The sequence below is a fragment of the Alligator mississippiensis genome, chromosome 3 (genome assembly GCF_030867095.1).
Source record: "Alligator mississippiensis isolate rAllMis1 chromosome 3, rAllMis1, whole genome shotgun sequence".
NCBI lineage: Eukaryota > Metazoa > Chordata > Crocodylia > Alligatoridae > Alligator > Alligator mississippiensis.
In genome coordinates, this window is record NC_081826.1 from 46160358 (window position 1) to 46183765 (window position 23408).

General features: G+C 43.3%; 2 protein-coding genes across 19 annotated transcripts in view; one reads left to right on the top strand and one right to left on the bottom strand.

Moving 5' to 3' along the window:
• C3H8orf88 (chromosome 3 C8orf88 homolog) overlaps window positions 1-23408 on the top strand; it is a 242820-nt gene that overhangs the window by 26320 nt on the left and 193092 nt on the right. For 5 of the 18 annotated variants that reach the window (XM_019486574.2, XM_019486562.2, XM_019486598.2 and 2 more), the window contains one exon: window positions 6912-9381. The exons of 5 other annotated variants lie outside the window; for them this stretch is intronic. In XM_019486574.2, coding sequence (XP_019342119.1) covers window positions 6912-7304 — 393 coding nt within the window. In that variant the 3' untranslated portion in view covers window positions 7305-9381. Of the gene's footprint in view, window positions 1-2513; window positions 6081-6911; window positions 9382-15522; window positions 16794-23408 lie in introns of those variants that run through there. 8 more of the 18 variants (XR_002089977.2, XR_009460677.1, XM_019486580.2 and 5 more) reach the window with 8 other exon arrangements.
• Window positions 12804-23408, bottom strand: part of NECAB1 (N-terminal EF-hand calcium binding protein 1) — a 135935-nt gene continuing 125330 nt past the window's right edge. The window contains exons 10-13 of the mRNA XM_006266692.4: window positions 20960-21072; window positions 17950-18027; window positions 16864-16955; window positions 12804-13206 (exon numbers count right to left, since the gene is read on the bottom strand). Coding sequence (XP_006266754.2) covers window positions 13178-13206; window positions 16864-16955; window positions 17950-18027; window positions 20960-21072 — 312 coding nt within the window. The 3' untranslated portion in view covers window positions 12804-13177. The remainder of the gene's footprint in view (window positions 13207-16863; window positions 16956-17949; window positions 18028-20959; window positions 21073-23408) is intronic.

Consider the following 23408-nt stretch of genomic DNA (forward strand, 5'->3'; position numbering starts at 1 on the left):
GTGAGGGAGCTAGGCTCAACGTAGCTGTGAGCCATTGTTTGGAAAGCCACTGGTACATGAGGGCTTCTGCTCTGGAAAGCTGTGCTACTGGACTGAGTATTGCCACATTTCAGTTCGGCACCTCAAGTGCTAGAAGCTTCCTTTCCTAGACAGCATGTACTTGGACAGGATTTTCACAGCAGCTCGGACTTCCACCCAATAAACTTGAGAGGTAATATCCAAAGCAGTGTGTCAGGCTGTGGGCTGTGGTCAGCATCCTCTGTCCAGCACCGTGTATACTGTTTATCTCTTGCATGCATTCTTCATCCCATCTCAAAATATGCTTAATGCTATTTTCCACTTGGGCACTTTCAGGTGGTGCCAGTGTACAGTTGTTGACCCTAAGAACCTATGTTAAATTTCTTTTAACTACATAGTATTTATGGAAATAGCCTTTGAAGAAGTATAGAGATATCAAATGTCCAGTTTTGATTTTAATTATTTTTTTCCCCTTGAACAGGCAAATGACCACCCTCTATTTTCTTTTGGAATCTGCCAGCAGCCTTTGCTAGCCAGTAAATTTATGTCTAATGACTTATCTTCATTTTTCTTTTTTACAACCTGGCCTTAAGGCTTGTCTACTCAGAAGAGAGATCTTCTGCAAAAAAACCCAAAAACCCCCAATGTCCATCTACATAGTTCCATGCATACCTTTTTAGGCACTAACTGTGTTCTCAACATTAAAGCATTAGTTTGTTTGGTTTGGCAACCATTGATCCTTCCAGACCATGGTGTATGCATGAGAGGTCACCCAGACCTTTGATATATATGCCTAGGAAGGAGTTTTTGGAGGAGTGGAGGCTGCCCAGAACTTCCATCCCCCCCTTCAAGTCTCTGAGACAGAATTCAAAGGCCAGACTGGGTCCAGACCTTTGGGTCCTCCATGGCTGTATTTATGTCTTGGAATTGAACCCAGGTCTCCTGTGTGGCAGACAAGGATTCTACCACTGAACCATAGGGGACCTCCTTATTAAAGCATTAGTCTTACTTATTGTTGTTGGACATCCTGTCCCTTGGTGTGTCACCCTAGAATGCCTTAATTCAGGGCTATCCTACTTCTAAGCCCCTGGGGTTCACAGGCTGTACCAGTCAAGCCACAGGCCACCAGACCATGTGGATGATGGTCCACATGAAGCATCTGTCCAACCTCCCTCCTTGCTTTCCTGCTGCACCATGTGAGCACGATCCCTTCCCATCCTGTCTGCTACAACACCTGCTCTTTTGGGCATCCCTCCCCCCCCCACTGGTGCACCAGGCTCCCCACCCACCGTTGCCTTGTTCAGATGTGATCTCCCCGAATGGCTTAGAGTCACCTTCAGTCTGTGCTGGATTGCATTGCCCCAACCCCTTGCTGGATTGCATTGCCCCAACCCCTGGGACAAGGGCAGAAAGCATCACTCAGAGGAGGGATAGGGGAACCTGGAAACCCTGGCTGCTATCACAGCCAGAGCAACAGGTGAAGCAGTGGCTCAGCAGGAGCCTGAGGGCAGCAACTTAACTGCTCGCAGGCTGCATGTGGCCCAGGGGCTGCCAGCTGGATAACGTTGCCCTAATTTATTTGTCAGATTAGTGCCTATATTTGAGCTAGATTGTCCTTCTGTATCTAAAAATGACACTCAGATTTTGAAGAATAAGTAGTGATCCTTTTCTTTTGCAACTGACAGTTTAATCATATCTTTAGCCTTGACAAGTCCTAGTCATGGACTGATTCTTAAATTCTTTAGTTTCCAAAAATAGACATTTCTCCAGTCTCCTCTTGAAAACTATTTAGCTATGACTCTACTCAAGATATAATTAGCTGCAATATTGTTAATCTATTCACATCCCTTTTTAGCCATCAGGTTTAAATCCTCATTAAACTATACACAGTAGGGAAATGCAATTCCCACTTCTCATATTTTGAAAAATAAACATAGAAAATGTAATGTGATTTTACTTAGGGGCCATTCATGCTGTCATGTATGTAATGAATCATATTCCTCAGACTTTGGAAAATGGAGTTCTTCATTTGGGAGCTGATACACAAGAACGGCGGGCGGGGGGGGGCAAATGCTTGAGGTCCTATTATGTGATCTTACATTAAATGTTGCACAAGTAGACACTAGATATGCAAGACTTCCAGTGATGATACCACGATTCCATACTAGCTTGCCAGTCATACTATAAACATTTCTTGTTTCAATTGCAAGTTATTTCAGTAGCACTTCACTTCTATATGTAGTTTAGCTTTCGGAATAGGTAAAACTACAAGAAATACTATCAAACTAGTTTCTGTATTTGATCTTGGAAGTGTCACAACCCAAAGTTGTGAATTTTTGTTTGTGTGTGCTTCGGCATCGCTAAATTATGTTCCCACTAAATTGCAGCTTCCTTGCACGGTGGAGTTCTCTGCTGCAGAAGAGAACTCCAGTGCAACGGGGAATTTCCCGCCAATTTGTAGCTTCTTTGCATGGTGCATTTCTTTTGCATCTCAGAGATGCACGGTGCAAAGGAGTTCCCGCCATTTGTATGAAGATTCGTGCCACGTTATTGGTCGATTCTAAATTATGCACACGTAATGGCTAGCGATTGGCTTGTTAGCTGTATAAAGAGCTTGGGTGGCTTCTGCCCAAGTTGGAGAGAAATCACTTAGCGAGCACGAAGATCTCTAAGCGCTGCAGATCCTCATGGACCCAATGCATTTCTTAAGCAGGCAACAGAGGTCTAAACAGCCTCTGGCCTCTCCCCGTCGCCGAGCGCAATCCTAGACGTATCCCTTTCCTATATACTCAATATTTGAACCCACGGAGCTTTAACAACTCCGGGGCCAGAGAGCCGAACCAAACCCACGGAGCTTCGACAACTCCTTGGGAAAAAAATTGCCGAACCCGCGGAGCCTTAACAACTCTGGGGCCAAAGAATCGAATTTGTCGTAGTCCTCCAACGAGGATTTAAGCGGAGCTGCACCTGGAAACTGTCCAGCCTACACCGCGACCATCTTGGGTGTAAGTAAATAATCTTTAAATCAACCATTACGCCTCTGTGACTAATTCTAGCCTGTGCATGCCTTGCTGCCGCACGGTTCTCTCCGGCCTCGCGTGCCCGGGCTGCTGGCCACAGCCCGCGTGCGCAAAGACGGGCCCGGCTCGCCCCCGGCCCGCACATGGCGATGAGGATGGGATCAGGAGAGAACACGCTGCAGCTAAAATTGGTTAAGAACTGCCCTTGGCGCGACAACCAATGCCAAGTGAAAAACTTTGAGAAACTGGAGGCGCATATCGCTTACCACCAGGCGGGTGGAACGGGTGAAAGATTTGTGAGCGGACGCCTGTCGCTAAAGGGAGAAGAGGGAGTCTCCGAAGACGGAGCCCCGAGAGAGAGGGAAGTGTTTTTGCTCCCCGCGGCGTTCGGGTGTATAATGAGAGACGAGCGGGTCCTGTTCAGGCCCCTTGATACTGTGTCCCTCGCCGGACCCAACCCGGTGGGCGAAACGAACCCGACTTTCACCCGGGAGTGTACCTGATGCCTACGATATGCTCGGGAGAGTGAAGGACCGGAGTCGATCGGCCGGTTCCCTCCCCTCGTGGCGGCTGGATTAAGGGGTTGCGAGCTACCATCCGAGCTCCGCGAAGATCTGGAGACGGAGGAATGAGCCGCAGGTGAGAGGGTGGCCCCGTGGTACGACAAGGGGGGAGAATGTAGCGCAACTTTTCGTACTGTAATGAATCTAATGCACAAGAATTTAAGTTTGAAAGCCCAGCTGCAGATGGCTATCCAAGCGGTCAAAGAAGCGGCTGAGAAAAAGGAGCCTGAAACGCTGGCCCAAGATGGCGCCAAGCAAGAGGGAGACCGCGTGGAAGAACCGGAAAAGAAGGGTGGAGCTTCGGAGGAACCCACGAGAGTTCGGTCAGCGACTCCGCCCATCGACGCAGTGTCGTCGCCGGCAACCTCGCCTAGCGACGCAGCGACGCCTCTACCGACCACGCCTTCCTGCCGACGGAGAGAGTCAAGCGGAGGAGTGCATCCGCCCCTCCTGCGTGAAGCAGTAACAGCAGCAGTGACTCCCGCGGCAGCAGTTCAGCCTATAACAACATCAACTCCCGAAAGAACAGCTTTCCCTACAACAATGACTGATCGAATTGCTACTGCCTACTATGCTCGCACCAGAGCTGAGTTACAGGATTTGTGTCAAGCATCAAGAATTCAACCTGAAGAGACTCTAGCTTTATGGTTAGGATGTTTAGTCATGGAACTTGGATCCGACCTGCTGAACCAAGAAGAAGCAAGCTTCCTAGTTAGACAAGCTTCGTGGAGTAGAGGACATGTCACTGACATCCACATGATAACAGTTAATACTCACTGGCCTATTCCACTGCCAGCGCTTGTTGCAGGACTGATTAGTCAAAAAGCCCACGTATGGCATGCAGGACGGCCAGAATATACTGGTGCAGAGCATCTTATGCTAGCAATCATCGGCGTCTTGTACTGTGCCTGGAACCCCAGAGCATGTGCACTGGGACTGACATCACTCCAGCGAATAAGACCATGGCCTCATCGTCACCTACGAGATCCTGGAACAGTTCCACTAACCGTTCACAGCTTAGACAGTTGTCTCGAGGTTTATGGGCGAAAGAACATCGTCGTCCTTCGGATTCTGCTCAGTCCAGTGGTGAATCAACCTGTGAGTAATCTTCTTTGTCAGTTACCACAATTGCGTATCCTGATGGTGCCAAGATTGTCTCTTGATCAGGACTGTCAACACCCGACCGGACCTCAAGGCACCAGACGTCGTGAATCCAATCTTCCACCACTGCCACCAAGAACCCTAGAGAAGCGATACATGTTTGGATTTCTCCTACAGCGTTCCAGACTCAACAAGCGGCAGCTTCGGATTTTAGGAGACGCAGGCCAATGGTAATTGGCTTATGAGTTAGGTTTTCGTTATTTAGAAGAGCCAGATGATGGATCCTCAACGATTTCATCCAATTGAGTCATGGAAGTTGTTTAAATCTGTTGAATAAGATCATTAATCTATTTTTTGAGAGTTTTCTGTTTACAGATCCGAGATTCAGAGTGCGTGGCGAAGAGGAGCCCTGAGAGGGATGACATCACCGAAAGAAGTGAGGGCCTGACATATGACTTCGCCATGATGCCCACTGAAGCCCTGATCATGCAGTTTTGTTATGAATCAGATTATGTGTTTGTGTTAATTATTGTTTCTTGATTATTATGTAACTTAATTCCAGGGCAGCGAATTTTATGTTTGTTTATTTGTTTGTTTGCTTATCTGTTCGTTTGACGACTCACGACAAGGTTCTAGAGTGATGAATGTATGGCATAATTTAGCTATGCTCTCAGCAAGGGGGGATGTCACAACCCAAAGTTGTGAGTTTTTGTTTGTGTGCGCTTCGGCATCGCTAAATTATGTTCCCGCTAAATTGCAGCTTCCTTGCACAGTGGAGTTCTCTGCTGCAGAAGAGAACTCCGGTGCAACGGGGAATTTCCTGCCAATTTGTAGCTTCTTTGAATGGTGCATTTCTTTTGCATTTCAGAGATGCACGGTGCAAAGGAGTTCCCGCCATTTGTATGAAGATTCGTGCCACGTTATTGGCCGATTCTAAATTATGCGCACGTAACGGCTAGCGATTGGCTTGTTAGCCATATAAAGAGCTTGGGTGGCTTCCGCCCAAGTTGGAGAGAAATCACTTAGAGAGCATGAAGATCTCTAAGCGCTGAGGATCCTCATGGACCCAACACATTTCTTAAGCAGGCAACAGAGGTCTAAACAGCCTCTGGCCTCTCCCCGTCGCCGAGCGCAATCCTAGACGTATCCCTTTCCTATATACTCAATATTTGAACCCACGGAGCTTTAACAACTCCGGGGCCAGAGAGCCGAACCAAACCCACGGAACTTCGACAACTCCATGGGAAAGAAATTGCCGAACCCGCGGAGCCTTAACAACTCTGGGGCCAAAGAATCGAATTTGTCGTAGTCCTCCAACGAGGATTTAAGCGGAGCTGCACCTGGAAACTGTCCAGCCTACACCGCGACCATCTTGGGTGTAAGTAAATAATCTTGAAATCAACCATTACGCCTCTGTGACTTATTCTAGCCTGTGCATGCCTTGCCGCCGCACGGTTCTCTCTGGCCCCGCGTGCCCGGGCTGCTGGTCACAGCCCGCGTGTGCAAAGACGGGCCCAGCTCGCCCCCGGCCCGCACAGGAAGTTGATTTTTTTTTTTTTGCATCTTAGAGCTTATTTGCTTAGATGAATATTGGAATTGCAGCTCTCCCATCATTGAAATTGCAGACTGATTCAGCTTAAACTGGTTTACTCTCAGTGTACTTTCATGTTGGTGGGGTTTTTTTTCCTTCTTTCTAGTCGCTTCCAAGACTCCACTCTGAACTCTGTGGTTTACCTTATTTCTTTTATAAATTACCCTTAAGAGTTTTGTTTGTTAAGAATATCTCCTTAGAGTACAGGCTGGCAGTTTGTTCCATTTGTAGCAAAGTTTTGCCACTACCATATGTCTGAATTGGAAATTTCCATATTTTCTCACATACACACCCCTTTCTATTTTTGAAAGTCAGAATGAAGAATTTTTCTCCCCAGATGTAACTGCATATAACAGGGACAGAGCATAATCTTCAGCTGACTTGCCTTCCTTTTCCTATTTAACTAGAGTTAAAACTGTAGCTACTGCTAAATACTGGTTTCCATGATTATGTATGATTTTGAAAAGAGCTAGAGTCTTCAAGACTGTTTGTAATTTCAGGGGGTGGCTGTAACTCCCTTCCCTCCCCTGGTCAAACACCTACCACTTCTGTCCTTTTATTTATTGGAGGTGTACCTCCCAGCCAACTGCAGCATTTCTAAATTATTCTCTTGTGCAGGGATGTCAAATGCACTTGGCTCCCTGGGCTGAATGTGGACTACGTGGCTTCTCACTGGACAGATCTGGATCTACTTCTAGTAGCGGGGCAAGCCGCAGCAGAGCGAGCAGTGTTGGGGACCCACATGGGCTAAAGCAGCCATTGCTCACCCCACTGAGAAGCATCCCCAGCAGAGCTCTGTACCCCATGGGCCTTATGTTTGACACCCCTGCGCTTGAAGAAGTGGGGTCCATGAAGACAAGGTTGAAGGTGTGTTTTGATTGCTATATATGGGCATCCTCTGATATAAAACAACCTGACATTCTCTCTTTCCCTGTCCTTCTCTCTCAAATACTAGTTGAAATGGTATTTTACAAGGTAATGTATTTATTTTTAGGCTTATGTAAGGCCTGAGTTGATGAAAGTTCCATTTAAATTAACATATTCAAACCCCCTTTTTTGTTGTTGTGGGGCTTTTGCTTTGTATCTCAAGAGGTTGCAGCCTCTTGTTCAAGGTTTAGCTTAGCTTAAAGAAAGAATGAGGCCTGCTCTGCCTCTAACCAAAGACAAAGTGGATTTGAAGAGGTCATATTATTGGGTCATAGAATTTCCTTCACCAGCTATCAGTTAAGAGTTAAAGTAGACTCATAATATATCCTTGTTCTTGAGATGTATGCATAAGATTCCAAATTTTGACATTCTGTGTGATTGGGGGGGGGGGGGGGGGTCTTCTGGGTTGATACCTTTACTAGCCTGGCAGTTCTTCAGTTGGAAGTGAATAAAACTATCTCAGCAGCACCTGTCTCCTAAATCAGTTCACTGCCTTAGAAGTGTATCCAGGGGAATGTTGCTCCTTTGTGCATTCCAGTATGTGACTGTGGAAGCTGCAGTGGAGAAGGAACGACAGTGACGCATACACTTAGCATAGGGCACAAAGATGGACAGGGTGCATATGCCAATCAAATTTATGCTAGCAAAATGCATATGTGACCTGGAGTGCATGGAGCGCATGTTCTTCAGTGGTAGAATTTACTGGTACTTCTTTGCCTCTGTGAAAAGTGCTAGATGCTTAGGACTCTGAGGTAACAGCTGTTTTAAAATATTCATATTGGCTGCCTTAATTTAGATTACTCTTCTGGATCCACACAAAGTACTCATCATCTTGATTGTTACTTCTGGAAATCTGTTTGTTGTCAGGCATCTCAAACTGCATACTTAAAATAGCAAATACCTTTTAAAAATGTTAGTCATTTAATTAACCTGTAATTTATTTACGATCCTGCATGTTTAAATTTCTCTGAATTATAAAATTATTAATAAAACTTTAAATAAAACTAGTAAATGAATGTTTAGATCATTTTATAACTTTGCAGTAATTTTGAGGTCTGTTTGTCTTACAGGAAAACAACTTTTTATTTGTGCAAAAAATGACAGGTCCTTTTTGAAGATCAAAAATCCAGATTTTATACAACTATATATGAACTGGACTAAAAGCCACTTTAGGTACCTAAATACCTTAAAATATCTGGACCTTTAATTTAATTATAATCTGTTGAAATACAGATTACAATGCATGTAAACTTGGTCCTTTTTTTAGAAAAAGAAAACAAGAAATTTATTTGGGCCCAGCCTTTTTGACCTAACCTCACCTTTTGTCTGAAGTTATGAACTACCTGTTTTGAACCAATACTTGAGTCAAAATTTGCTTGTAAACTTTCTGATTTTCATTAAGAAATGAATGAATGACAAATGGTGTCTAACAATTTTTAAATGCCTTAAACGTGTATGTAATTTGATCTGTATCTGGTGAATTTCTCTTAAATTTTATTTGATTTCTTGTCAGTAATTCTTCACACTGGCACACAATGACCTCATGTATTCTATGGCTACACATGTGCTCCTCTTTTCAAAATATTAAACATCTTTTTTGTTTAAATAAAAGGCAGGATAGTTGTTGATAGTTCATTTGCTGGTAGTAGAGGTAATAGAGGACAGCAGAATCCAGGAAACGTAGTATATAATTAGAGGCATCTAATGCTATTTCTAAAGTAGAATATATTAGGATGTGTATGTGTATACAGCAAACTTTTGGCTGTATGAATCGAGCTTTAAGAATAGTACTGAACTATTAGTGTTTGTTTTATTGTATTAATATAGTTAATTATTTATTTTATTAGTATGTACAGAACTCTCCTAAAAGTGAAATTAATCCTTCTCCTGGAACAGATTATATTTCCTAGAAAGGATTCAAATTGAACTAGAAGATGGGTAACTTGCTAACAGAACTAATTCTAAAAGTTCTGTTCTAAATGTGAGGTTTTTCTTCTTACTCTTTTCCAAGCTATGAAGTCTAAAGTTGTCAAAAACAAAATCCTGGATTTTCTCCTAATGTTGGTCATTTTTTGTCTCTGTAGCCATAGCAGCAGTTTCAGAAAATCATTGTAATTTTTGGTTACCTTGTATATCAATTAAAATAATTCTGCAAGTGCAATCTGTTTGCATAATTCTGTTTAAAATCCAGTACAGCAATTACAAAACTCTTGTATAATTGGGGGTAAGTAGTAGATATGTTATTCCCCTACAGCAACTCCACAATGCACGTTGAAAGGCAATTTCAGTCTATTCCAGCTCTTCTAACATTTTTAACCTCTCCTAGGGCTAAAAGACCATATCCAAATCCTTCCTGTGGGTGCCTCAATTTAGGTACCACAGGAAAGGGGAGACCAGAGTTCAAACCCCTGCTTAGCCTAAGGCAGGGGTAGGCAAAATGGTAGATCCAGCCCACAGCTGGACTTTATTTCCCAGCAGCCCCTGCCTGTGCGTCTCCTGGCTGTTCTCCATGCAATCACCTCTATATACACTATGCAAACACAAATCATGACAAAAATATCTGTTGTCCCGAATTAAAGGATGTTATAGTAGGTGTTAGACTTGCTGTATGATTTGGTTTTCTTCTGGTTCTAAGATGGCAATCCCCCTCCCAAAAGAAGTATTTCCAGGGGGCAAGGGGAGGGACATCTGGTGGCAAAGGTTAGGGGTTAGGGGTGGGACTTTCAGTCCCAAGACAGCGACCAGGGGGGTAGGGCAACTGTCAGGGGGCAGGGCTACCCATGTGGCCCTTGACAGCTCACCAAAACACCTTTTGTGGACCTTCAGCCAAAATGTAATTGCCTGCCCCTGCTGTAGATTCTATCACAGTGGCCCCTTAGGTAGTTTTGTACTCAGTGCATGCTTGACAGATCAGGATCTTAAGCACAGTTGTTTGATCTGAATTGCCCAATTTTTTTCACGTTCTTGTCAGTTGTGAGTTAGTACTTGTATGGAGTATTGGTGAAGACATAACAGGGAATATTTCTGCTTTTGCAGGAAGATTCAGTCTGATTTACTGTAATTTTTCTCTCTGACTTAGGTTTTGTGTTATATTCTAAACCAGACAGAGGGCAGAGTAGAGATGCACCTTATAGACCAGTGATTCTGCCCTGTTGTGGTCTTTCTGCATTCTTGACAACAGAAGAAATGCTCTTATTTCTCTGTAGTCAAAAAGCAAGTGAAAACTAAGATGGAATTTTCCATGGGGACCTTGCATCTAAAAAGGTTGAGAACTACTGTTATGGACTAACTGAATTGGATGCATGAGCTTTTGTGAGCAAGAGCTCACTTAATCAGAAAAGGCGTACATCTGATTTCAGCTAGTTTGTAAGGTGAACCTCCACCCGGCCTTCTGCCTGATTTCAAGCTAACGCAGCCAGCTATCTCATTCTAAATTGGATTAATTTTATCTAGAGAAAACAAAAATAGAAAATGTCAGGGACTTTTCCAAAGCTAGAAGGTAAAAAACCTGGTACACTTAACAATATGAGTTGTCTGAAAAGAAAACAGCAAATATTTAATAGAAAATAAAATAGATGAAATTTTTTCTGACTTCAAGCACTGTTGTGCAGCACCGCATTTATAGAGATCAAGGAAAGTGTGTTATCTCCTGGACCTGATATCATCTGCTGAAGCTCTGATTTTTTTTTTTCTATCCCACTAGTAGCCAAGCTTTTCTGTATAACTAAAGATGAATACATTTTTCACTAACCTGAACATGTGTATGTGTACATAGATATGCTAATGTGATGTTTCTCAACCTTTTCAGACTTAAGGCACTCCTCAGAAAATGTCAGGTCTTAGATTTCACTTGTTTTTTCACTATGGAAAACTGAGTGATTCTGTTGCAAAGAAATGAGATAGACTACACTATGTCATAATGTTTTTGACACTATGGTTTCCTATTTGAAAATTCTGGGTTCATATCTTGTGAATAATGTTTAGGCATTTGCACATCTAAACGGGGTCATGGCACCTTGCTTGAAAAACACTGTGCTAAAGTTCAGAGTAAGCCAATTGGTATTTCTCCAGCCTGCACCAATATGTAATTAAACTGCAAGTGGAAAGCATGTTCTACATTTTACTTCGGTTCTCAATTAACTAGTAAGCCCTCTTACCAGGAGGGGAGGACATGAACATGAGTGTATAGTTTCCTTGTAATTCTGCATTATTTTATGTTGGGTTTTTTGGTTTGGTTTTTGTGGGGGTTTTTTTTGGATTTCGAAATCCTAGACACTTAAGTATTTTAGCTAGTATGACTTATGGATAGAGGTGCACCAATACATTGGCCCGATGTTAGATCGGCGCCGATATAAAGAAAATTGTCTATATCTGATATCGGCCCAATGGGGCTGATAATTTGGCTGATTAAATGCCTGTGCTGCACTCAGCCACAGCACAGCATGGAGCAGAGCCAGCAGCATGGAAAGCTGCCTCCAGCTGGTAAGTTGGAAAGGTGGGGGGAAAGGAAGGGTTATGGGAGGCAGATCAACTCCCCTGCGGTGAAGGAGGGGGCAAGAGCAGGCACTGCCCAGCTGGGGGGGGGTGGGGCATGGGAGGAGGCATGGCTTATGGGGTGGGGGCAGCTCCTGCTGCTGCTTGCACCCCAGGAGGGTGGGGGCATGTGGGCACCCTGGGAGGGCAGGAGCGCAGGGTGGGCTGCAGCTGCGGGGTAGAGCTGGCACTGCACTCTTTTCACCGGGCTTGGCCTGGAGCAGGCTCCGGCAGTGCTGGGAGGCAGCTGTAGCCACCCCAGATTTTGCCACAGCTCCGCTTCCAGCCCCATGCCACTGCCTGGCGCAGCCCCAAGCAAGAAACGCCCTGCACAGTGCTGGCTCCGGCTCCACCCCACAGCTGCAGCCCGCCCCATGCTATGCAGATCTGGGGTGCAAGCAGCAGCAGGAACTGCCCCCACCCCATGAGCCATGCCTCCGTCCTGTGCTTCCTGCCCTGCCCCCCCTCCCCTTGGGGCTGGGCAGTGCCTGCCCCTGTCCCCTCCTTCACCACGGGGGGCATTGATCTATCCCCCCACACCCCTTCTTTCTCTCCTCCCCTTCCACCATACTGGAATGTCAGATCAGTCGATATGCCTCCTTAAATATCGGCTATTGGTACTGGGCCCCCAAAATCTCTATAGGTGCACCCTGACTTATGGAACTTGATATTGTAAGGAGGGTACATTTTTTTTTATAGTATAAGGGACACTATTAGAGAATTTCATGTTTTTGTTCGTAACTGATTTTTAACTGTTCATTAAAGTGTTGAACTAATTTGGAACTACAACTTTTTTACATTCTTGGTTTTTGGTCTTTAAATGGCTGATTTAAATGTTGAACTGATTTTTCAATTCCCTTCTTGTTTCCTTTTCTAATTCCTTTTGCTTTCTCTAAGAATGTAATTCATCTAGGTGAGGTTCTTTGCTAGTACAGAATTTACCCTGGGGCTTTCAGATTAGCTTTTATTAGAAATGGAAAAGTAGAAATTCATGAAAATAAGTGTGTTCAAGTTTATGCTTGTTTCTTTGAAAAAGAACAAAATTGCAGCTTGGACCATTAGCTATTTATTGGTGTAAAGGTAAAAACAGTCACTGTAAAGTACTCGCAGTCACAATGGTAACATTTTTATAAGACATTTATGTACAATTTGGCCTGTTTGAAAATGCATACCTAACAATGTAGCAAGGGCATAATTGTCCTACATAAGCTTGTACAAAATACATTATTTTACCAAAATAATGACTAGGAGAGCAGGTAATAAATACAGAATGGGGCCATATTTTAAAATGGAAAAGACTACACCTATGATAAACAATGTTACATCACTGTCCAATAGCTATATAGCACCTATAGACCACTTTACGGATGCTGTTTTTATGCAAAATGTAACATTTACCATTAATTGGAATCCTAAAGAAAGCCTTAGTTGTTGTTCAGGACCCACCATGAAGCTGAAAAAGAGAAATATAATTACTGACAAAATACAATTTTATTTCCTCAGTCTTGATTCTCCTCTTTCTTTATCAGCTATACCAAAATAAGGTTCCAGAGCACAATACCCTAAAGGCAATAGTCACATTTGAGCAAAGGTCCTCGGCCCAGATACATATTAGTTGTCAAGATATAGACATGTTTTAAGTAAAATCAATTGGATTTTCTCCTTCTAAAGTTTCTGCTTTGGTACTCTCTAATGAAAATGTACTTAGCATGAGTTTCTTCCTTTGGTCCATCTGGGTTCAGAACCCAGCATTCATCGCTTAAGCTGCTTGAATTATCTGAGCAGTGGATGGAAGGAATTGTTCAGCACTGACATTTAGGGTTGCGTAAAATTTTGATGGGTGTTCCAGCCTCGAAACAGCAAAATTGAAACGAAACAAAAGGTTCTGAAACAGCTTTGAAATGTTTCGAGTTTCGAAGCCTGGCTTGCTTGCAGCTAAACAGAAACTAAGGAGAGGGAGGGGGAACAGAGGGGAAGGACTACTCTGATATTGACATATAGCTCCCAGTTCGATTCCCCAGCTCTCTGATCATTTCCCCAGCTCTTGGGGGGTGTGGATCCCTGATCTGTGCATGGGGTTTCAGCAGGCTGCTGCTGCAGGCTGGGACCAGCGGCAGCTACTTGGTGCAGCCTGTGCTGAGCGCTAGGAAGACTGAAGTGCTGCCGCTTGTTCCAGCCTGCACGGCAGCCTGCTGAAACCTGGCGCACAGAAATGAGGGCCTGCGCCCCCCAGGAAGAGCTGGGGAAAACTATCAGAGAGCTGGAGGAATCGAACTGGGAGCTGGGGGAATATTCAGGGTCCTGAACTTTAGAAGGGGAGAATCTAATTGATTTTACTTAAAACATGTCTACATCTTGACAACTAATACATATATGAGCCAAGGACCTTTGCTCAACATGTCCCTGAACATTGCCCCAGTTCCCGGTTGGATTCCCCAGCTCCCTAATCTTCCCTGGAGCTCTCTGATTGCTTACCCTAGCTCTTCCTGGGGGGCACGGTCCCCCAGATGATGCGGAATGTCAGCAGGCTGCCGCTGCCAGCTGGTGATGACGGTGGCTCTGGGCTATTTCTCCAGCTGTCAGCAGCAGCCTGCTGAAACCCCACGTGCAGATCCGGGGGCCCTGCATGCAGGATGACAGCAGGCTGCCACTGCTGTCAAGTGATATGAGTCTTACTCTGAACAGTTTGAGGTCCAGTTTCCCAGAAACCCATGCACCTATCTCCTTGAAACTTGGCATGCCCTCAGAAGGGGCTACCATCCCTTTTCATCCAAATAGGACAAGAAATGACAAAACTTATAGGCATTTTTGTGTTTCCCCATTATAGCCTACGGGCAAAATGTCAAAACGTGTTGAAACGGTGAAACAGTTTCTATGAAACAAAACGGAACAGTGTTTTGATACAGCGAAATGGAAGTCAAAACGAAATGGTGCTGTTTCACTCAGCCCTGCTGACATTGTCTAAGCTGATGTTGAGGGCAAGTGTACTTGAGAGCATCAAAATCAATGTAAAGAAAGCTCCAGGGTACTGGGACTGATTCACGGTTAGAGAGCCCAAAGCTGTTGGGCAAATCGGGGGGGGGGGGGGCGGGGGGGGACTGCAATGATGCCTAGCCGTATGCAATGAGTTAGTTGCAGAAGGTTTGTACTTCTGTTGAGTGACAGTAACCTTACTCTGGCTACTGTTGCAAGGAGGATCCTCTGCTTCTGCAAACTTACTCTTTTCAGTAGCCCTTACTTCTAATATAGTTCAACTAAAATTAATGGGAATATGCAGACAAATATAAATGTTTCCAATATTGGGCTTCTCCTTATGATCTCCAAGTGTGGATCTTAGAGAGAGTAGTTTGTATCTTCAGTTGGCTAAATTAGCTGGAGAATCAAGTAAAAAATAGGATTATATTGAAAAGCAGACGTTGCATCTTATCCAAACTTTCTTGGGCTAAGTTTGCTTTAAGAAGTGTTTGTCTCGTGATTGTAGCAGACGGTTCATTTTTTTCTTCCCTGACTTGCACAGATCTTGCTGTATACTGTACGTGCCAGTTACACAAAATATACCAATGGCTTTGCAGCCATGATTTTTCCTACCTTTTAAGATGTTAAATACAAATTTGCCTTTAGAACCTATACACGGGAACTGCTGCCCATGATGAAAAGAATATTTAAAATATATACAATATAAATTTCTAAAAATATAGACACACTATAAACAAACAAAAAACCTAGAACTATGCGTGTACTAACCATAATTTTCCTATTTTTTTCCCAGCAGGGAATGCATGTTGAACAATACTGTTGTTGCCATGGTGATAATCTACCAGGATGGAATGCTGTAGACTAAAATCTGATTTAGAAGGCAGAGTGGATACTTTAAACATGATGTTTTAAATCCAGTTTCTGACTGAATTTTATATTTTTGACTCTCATTTTACTTTATCTCAAGTTAACCCTACTTTTGCCAAGCATGATTGGAACATCACTTTTTTTTCTTCTGATTTTTTTCCAGTATGGCCATACACGTTAGGCACAATGAAGTCTGTTGCTACTAGAGTGAGAAATGGCATCATTCACTAAACTCTGCAGTAAGATTTTTGTCCCTTCAGTAAGTTTTGCTCAGACAAGGTCCCATTAGGACACAGGACTGAAGAAACTCCTATGTTACGGAGTCTGTTCTCTTCCTATCAGAGGCAGCCCTGTTACAAAAGTGTTCAAATTTAACTTATTAAGTCTGGATACTTTTTGTTAATTTGCTTGAGGAAAGTGTTTCAGGCTTGTCCCAAATGAGTTTCTAGAGAGAGAGAATGGTTTCCTTTCCCAGCTTTGCCACAAATTTTTTGCTTGACCTTGGACAAGGAGGCCAGATCCAAAGAATAACTTTAATTATCTGGCCTATGGTGCCTCAGAAAAGCAATATAAACAATGTACAGACTAAGTAGATAGCTGCCCAGAGCTTGTTGACAGGAAAAGCCAAGCTGTAATAAGAGGAAAAAGTACAACAGGGATATGGAAAAAATAAATGGGGAACTGTTATTTACCATGTTTCATAAGAGCTAAGGGATGCCCAATGAAATGATCAGGAAGCAGGTTTGAAGACAAAGAAGAAATTATACTTTTTTTACACAGTGAATAATTAGCACATGGAACTCATTTTTACAGGAAGCTGTGGAGGCTAGTAGTATAACTGGATCCCAGAAAGGGTTTGGCCGAGTTTGTAGAGGATAAATCTGTCGGGGGGACTATTAAACACAACAATTGGATATAATCTCTGGCTGGTGACTGGGAGGATATGACAGGGGGGTTGGATCACCCTGTCTCTCTTGTATACTTTCTCTAAAGCATCCACTTTCAGAGACCAGATGCTGGGCTAGATGGAATGTTGATATGACCCATTATAGCAATTTTTATGGTCTTATATAGGAAATGGAGATCATCACGTTGCTGATAAGTTTAAATCTGTATTACTCTATATAAAACCTTATTGCTTAAAATAAAGAGGAGAAACAACAAAAAATAAAGAAGACAAATTCTACATTTGTTTTATATGTGGCATGTGCTAGTTAATTGGAAATCTTTATGTGAAATAAAGTATTTTGAATAACTTGGTAATTACCAGGAACTAGCATAGTTGTCATGAGTTCAGGGGCTTCCAGGAAATCCACATTACTCCTCTGGAATGTCTTACTATAGTTTGTCTGCAGGTGGCTATATAAGTAAATGTGACAAAAACAGAACAAGATTTTAGGAAGGAAAGAATATTTTGGTTGTCATATTTTTTTAAGTATTTGAAAAGAGATATTAAACCTTGTGCTTCAGGGCTTAAACCACTCTCTATTAGAGGCTAGGATGATAATCAGGTAGGAGAGGGGCAGATTATCCCAGAGCTGTTTGCTATGTGATTCTAAAACCTTCCCTTGAAGCACCTGATTTTGCTAAATGGACCAGGTGGTCCATTGCTCTGAGCTCATGTGGTAGTTTCTGTGTTCCAGTGATGGTGAAGTACCTTTTCAATCCTCGTCATTTCTAGTTCTGAAGATAAATGCATACTGCTTGAACTACTAGGATGGATTCAGCAACAGAAATGAGGGTGCAGGGTACTTAAAAGCAGTGGCTTCAGCCAAAGCAGAGATTGGTGAGCTGAAACTTTATTATACAGTTCAGTTCAGAGAGAAATGTTAATCTCTTCCCAGGCCCCTAAACCCTCTCTCCTCTTCAGTCTGGACCATAACTGATAGGCATATTAATCTCCAAGGCCCAAAAAGACTAATGAACTCCTGGGTTCGTTGTATTATGGGTTGAGAAACCTTGGTGGAAATTCTAATGATTACTCAAATGTGCTTATATGTTTTGCTGGACAGTGGCCTTTCTATCTCCTCCTGTGACTCTATCACTGTTCGTTGTCAACAACTATATGCCAGCATCCTTTGTTCCCCTGTTGTTTCCTTCTGTACAACTGCTGTTCCTATTCTGACGACTCCCAGAGCTACATCACTTCACCTTCAGCCTCTTTCTGCTCAAGTTAGACTTTCTAACACCTAGATGTTCCAATACCATTTTAAACTTATCTACAGCTATGAAACAGTAATTTACTTAATCCGTTTTTTAATTAAATTCAACTAGAGTCACTTGGATGCTGCTATGCAGTTGCTTTATAACTTCCAAATCACTCTGAAATGCAAAAGACTTTCTCACTCCTTACCTATTCCAGGCACTGCTGTTCTCCCAGAACTCATAGACAATGAAGCGGGATTCACTAGAAAGCTTCTGTATGGAAACACTAAGAATTGTAGGACAGAATTAATATAATCCACCCCCACACAAAGTAACCAGAAAGCACATTTTCTCCAAGATGATTTATAGTATAAACAAAATATAGCGGTTAATATCAAAAGCATGCATACAGTAGCTGCAGGAACGAACATATGGAGTTAGAGGCATCTGGTATGAAAGATGGGAGATCCTTTCTATTCTTAGCTGTGATATATTGCATGATATTTGTAAGCAGCAAGGTTATGATGAACTCTTTTTACAAAGCTCACATATCATACTGTTTCCAGTGTTGGGGTTATTTTTCTTCCAGAGCTGGTTCAACATTAAAGAACATTAATCTAGCTCTGGTGTAGAACAGTTTTGTCTATTCTATAGAACCTCTCCTGCTATAGCAGTGCCAGCGAACCTGAGTAAGCAGAGCCCCCTAATGAAAACAGTGTTTACCATCAAAAGATACTCTGCCAGCAGAGCTACATGGTCTCCCCAAATGATATGAGCTAAGCTGACAAATCCTTCATCTGTTGTCTTAGCAGCATCCACAACGGGGGATTTGCTGGCATGGCTGCGTCAGCTGGGTGCATGTGATCTTTTCACACTCACTGATATAGCTATGCCAGCAAAACTTTTAGTACAGACTTGGCCTAAATCCACATAGTGCACTGTAGTGCTCAGCCTTTTTAGACTCAAAAGCACCGCTCCAAAACTCTCAGCTCTTAGCTTGTGTTTGTTTTTTGACTGAAAAAATAATAGAGCAATTCTGTTACAAAGAACTCAGAAAGATCACAACAGGGCAGAATGTTTTTGACGGCATGGATTGACATCTTTGAGTTTATCTTCTCAATCATGTGTAGGTGTTTACATACCTAACAGTACTAATATTGTGTGGAACCTGTAAGGAGATCTCATGGCATCTGAGGGTGCTATCGTACCTTGGTTAAAAATCACTGGTATAGGGATTTCCACAAGGAGGAAAGAAGGGTAGGACTTTTCTCTGCTTGTGGATGGCACTACAGTCCACAGAGAGGAAGCACAGTTGTGTAGTAAATCACACTGAAGAATTACTTTGGTTGCTGTCTTTGAAATGTAAGAAATATATCAAAGTAGGTCAGAACCGGAGTGCCGTGAAAGCACACAGCTAGGCAGTGCATAGAGATGAAATGATCACTGGCAGCTACTAAAACTGTTTAATCAGTTTTTTTCATGGCTATTGTTTTTTTATTGTGATAGCACTTGTAGAATCCAGATGTGGAATGCTAGTTACTGTACTAATACCATAGAGGCAACCTCTGCTTGACAGTGCCCACAATCCCAGAAAGCAGTAAAAAAATTCCAACTGTATTGTCTGTTTTTTTTTGGCCAGCTTTCAAGTATGCAAATATTAGCAGAATTTGTTGTTTTATTCAGATGCTGAAATAAAATAGGCTATTTATGTACCATTCCGAACATTCAAATGTGAGACTGGAAATGTAATTAGCTGTATTTGAAAACTGGGCTTAGATGGTATCTTATGGTATAATGGGTCTCCATGATTTATTGGTTATATTATTTCCTGCTAAATGAAGGAAAGCATATCACACAATACAAATAAGTAGTTAGGAACTACATATAACAGAATAAAACATAATACTCATAAAGTGACCAGTAGGTGGCACCACTGGCTTACTGAATATAATCTGTAATATTGCAGGAAATTTATCTATTTTTTAGATAATAGATAATTATGTGCTCTGTAGATTACATTCTCAAGTAGTTTAGACTTATTCATATACAAGGTATACATTTCAATTTTCCTAAATTTTGGTTTGTGGTACTATCATTTTTCTAGTAGATGCTTATTCATATCTGCTTTTCCATCTCTTGGCCCATGTAGTTAATACATCCTGTCCATAAGATCTACCAAAGAGTTAAAGGAAGGCCATTCTTTTCTTTTGCCAACCTGATTTCTATACATAGATTGCTATATCCTTGTTTATAATCTCTGTTGCTCATGTCTTCTTACTTGAGGGTGATATGAGTAAGTTTGTAAACAAGGCCAGGAAACAGCCGTTTAAAATGCAAGAATATTTCATCTTGTTTACCCATTTTGAAACACTAATAGAGTTGAATAATCTCTAATTAGATTTTAGAAGCTTTTTCACAGACTGTTGAAATTTAAATTGTCACTCAACTTTTGTTAATTCTTGAATCAACTCTCATTTCTTATTTCATGGTAAATAAAGGAACCACTAAGTAGATATATTCTGTGGAAAAAAAAAATCACAAAAACTGTTTTTCTTCATTTTTTTTTTTTTTCATTCCTAATTGTGAATGGGACAGATTTTGCAGGCTGCCAGGCAATGTAACATGATTTTTCAAAATCTTGAAGGCAATGAGCAGGGAGGCCCCCATGAATTATTTGGCCCCTGGACAGGCAGCCTGAAAAGCCAGCGAGCTGGAGGTCCCAAGGAGTATTGTCACTTAGGAGGGAGGTATCTGAAGAGTCCCCAAAGAGACTGCAGTATCCTAGCAATATTAATAGTTATTTTCACTACTGGATCTCATTTTTACCTTACTGCCTCTTTTGAAGAGAAGAGCTGGCCAAAATCTATTAACTGAGTAATTCTCTCAATATATTTTTGTAATATTAATAATATAAATGATTCAGTATTTGTCCACAACTTCAGAGTCCCCAGATCTTCACACTGAGTACTAGGATATCTGATAGGGTTTAAACTTTCTTGGTTTTGTTTGTCCTTTCCTATCTGTTCTTGCGTGCACTATCCAGCTTTATAGAAGGGAAGATGATCATGAATTGTCACAAAGGTGATTGGTGGAACCGTTTCTTTATTAACACATAATCCATCCCCACTTGGAGGTCATTCAAGAAAACATGCACATTCATAGTGCTAAGCAGAATCTCTCTCGTCTTTACCACACCATGGTAATGACTTAGTACTTACTGCAAACATCCAGCGTGGGCAGAAGCAGATTCCGCATACTGTTTCAGAGCAAGTCGGAATTCCTCCAGTTCTTCTTCTACCACAGACATTTGACGCTGAACGATCATGATGTGCTGATATAAATAGTATCACAATAGTATTGTCATATGCCTCCTATCAATTTCTTATGGTTTAAACTAAGAAAAATGGGGAGCGTCTAAGCTGAAAACTATATGACCTGACTTTTGGCAGCATGAGCATCTCAGCACCCATCAAATTTAATTGGGGTTATGAGTGTTGTAAAAATCTTAGGTTTCTCAAAGTGAGTATCCTAAGTTAGTGATATCAATTATATCCAACTTATGCATATGCAAAAATAATAGTAATATACCATGAAGATCAAAAGATGAAGTGCAACAGTCAGGATATTCAAATGGTTGTCATTCTATAGGAAGTATAAAAGGAAACTCAAGTCCAGTTGAGCCCCAAATATAACTTTTATAAACAACAACTTCTGTAAAACCTATGACCAAAGTAAACAATTCTATTATTTAAAAAGAAGTCCAGTAGATGTGTGTCTAAATAAAATCTCAAACTGCTATTTATTTGTTATCGTTGCAGCATGTGACATTGGTCAAACAGTCTTCAGAGAATGAAACCCCCCAAACCAGTGCCCATTTTTTCATAGCATAATAGAGCAGGGGGTTTCAACCTTTTAAAATAAGTATACCCCTTTGGACTCAAAGTTTCAACTCCTGTACCCCTTTATATTTGTTTGTTGTTCTTTTTTTTGGGGGGGGGGAGCAGATTGAGGCCCCTGTGGTGAGGGCAGGAGTGGGGCTAGGGCAGGGCACAAGACAGAGCTACACAAGGAGGAGGGACTGCTCCCACCGCTACGCAGCCCCAGGAGGGCATGGGGGATGTGTGCCCCCAAATATGCATGGGGTGGGGCAGGGTGGGGTGGGCTGCAGCTGCAGGCTGTGATGGGGCAACCCTGGGCTCTTCCTGGTTGGGGGCTGAGCTGGGCTGTGTTCAGGGAGGGCAGCAGCAGCGCTGGGAGGTGGGGTTGGTGAGGGTTATGGCAAATACTGGAGTGGCTGCAGCTTCCTGCGTAGACCCGCCCCCATGGTGAGGGAGAGAGTGGGGCTGGGGCAGGCGCTGTGTGGCCAGGCGACACACGGGGGGCACCTCTCACCCTGCACGCACCCTGGGAGGGTATTGGAGTGTGTGCCCCTGGATCTGTGTGCGAGGCAGGACCGGGTTCTTCCTGGCGGGGGGCTGGGCTAGGCTGTGTTCAGGGCGGGTGGTGGCAGTACCGGGAGGGGGCTACAGGAGAGGCTGCAGCAAGTCCAGAATTTGCTGTAGCTCCCCAACTCCCTTCTCAGCGCCGCTGTCACCTGTCCCAAGTGCAGCCTGGCCCAGCCCCCCTCCTTTACCCCCGCTGGGCAGAGCCTGGCACCACCCCAGCCATCACTGGCAGCCCGCCCTCCCCCGTACGCAGATCCAGGGGCACATGCCCCTCATGCCCTCCCAGGGGTATGCATAGCAGCTAGAGCTGCCCCCTGCAACTCCCCCTGCACGACTCAGTCCCATACCCTGCCCCCACCCTGGCTGGGTAGCTCCTGACCCAGCCCCACTCCCTCCCCCACCGCTGGGGCCTCAATCTGCCCCCGCCATGCCTCTTCCCCCACAAAAGACTTACCAGTCAGACCCAGCTTCTCTCCATGTGGCCGGGCTGTGCTCCTCCCCACTTGTGTGCTGCACTGCAGCTGCATGCACGCATGCACGTGGCATTTATCAGCCACATCTGTCCTGTGTACGCTCTATGACCCTTTTAAGTATTTCTAGGGGTACGCATAGCCCCGGCTGATAACCACTGTTATAGAGGAAATAGGGCTAGAAGGGATTACCGTAGGCCATCTAGTCCAGCCCCCTGCCTGAGGCAGGAAAATCCCTATCCAAACCATCCTATAAAAATCCATTGTCTAACTTAGCAAAACTAGAGTCAACTCTGACACAGCATAAGACATAACACCCTAACCTGCCACAGATGAAGCAGGGGAACTATGGTGGCCAATGTCCTGCTACTGTAAAGGTTAATATGCTCAAGAGATCCCACAAAGAGGGCCATGCCTCTTGCTACAGAGGAAGGCAAAACCTCCACAGTCCATACAAATCTGATCATGGGGTAAAATTCCTTCCTGACCACAGCTATGGCAATTGATCCAACTGAGTGGAGGGCTAAGACCCTCTATCCAGGAACCTCCTGGTTTAAGTCCCAGCAGGACAAGGATTCAAACTAGTTAAAATCCCCAGCCTTGGCTGCAGCCAACACCCAATGCCTCCAAGGAAGGCTTTAAAAACTTTGATCCATGTAGCAGCACTTTGTGGCTTGTCCAAACCTTGGACCAGCATTTTCCTTCAGTAGGTTGTTAAGAATGATTTCTTGAAATGTTTAATAAGCCAAGTC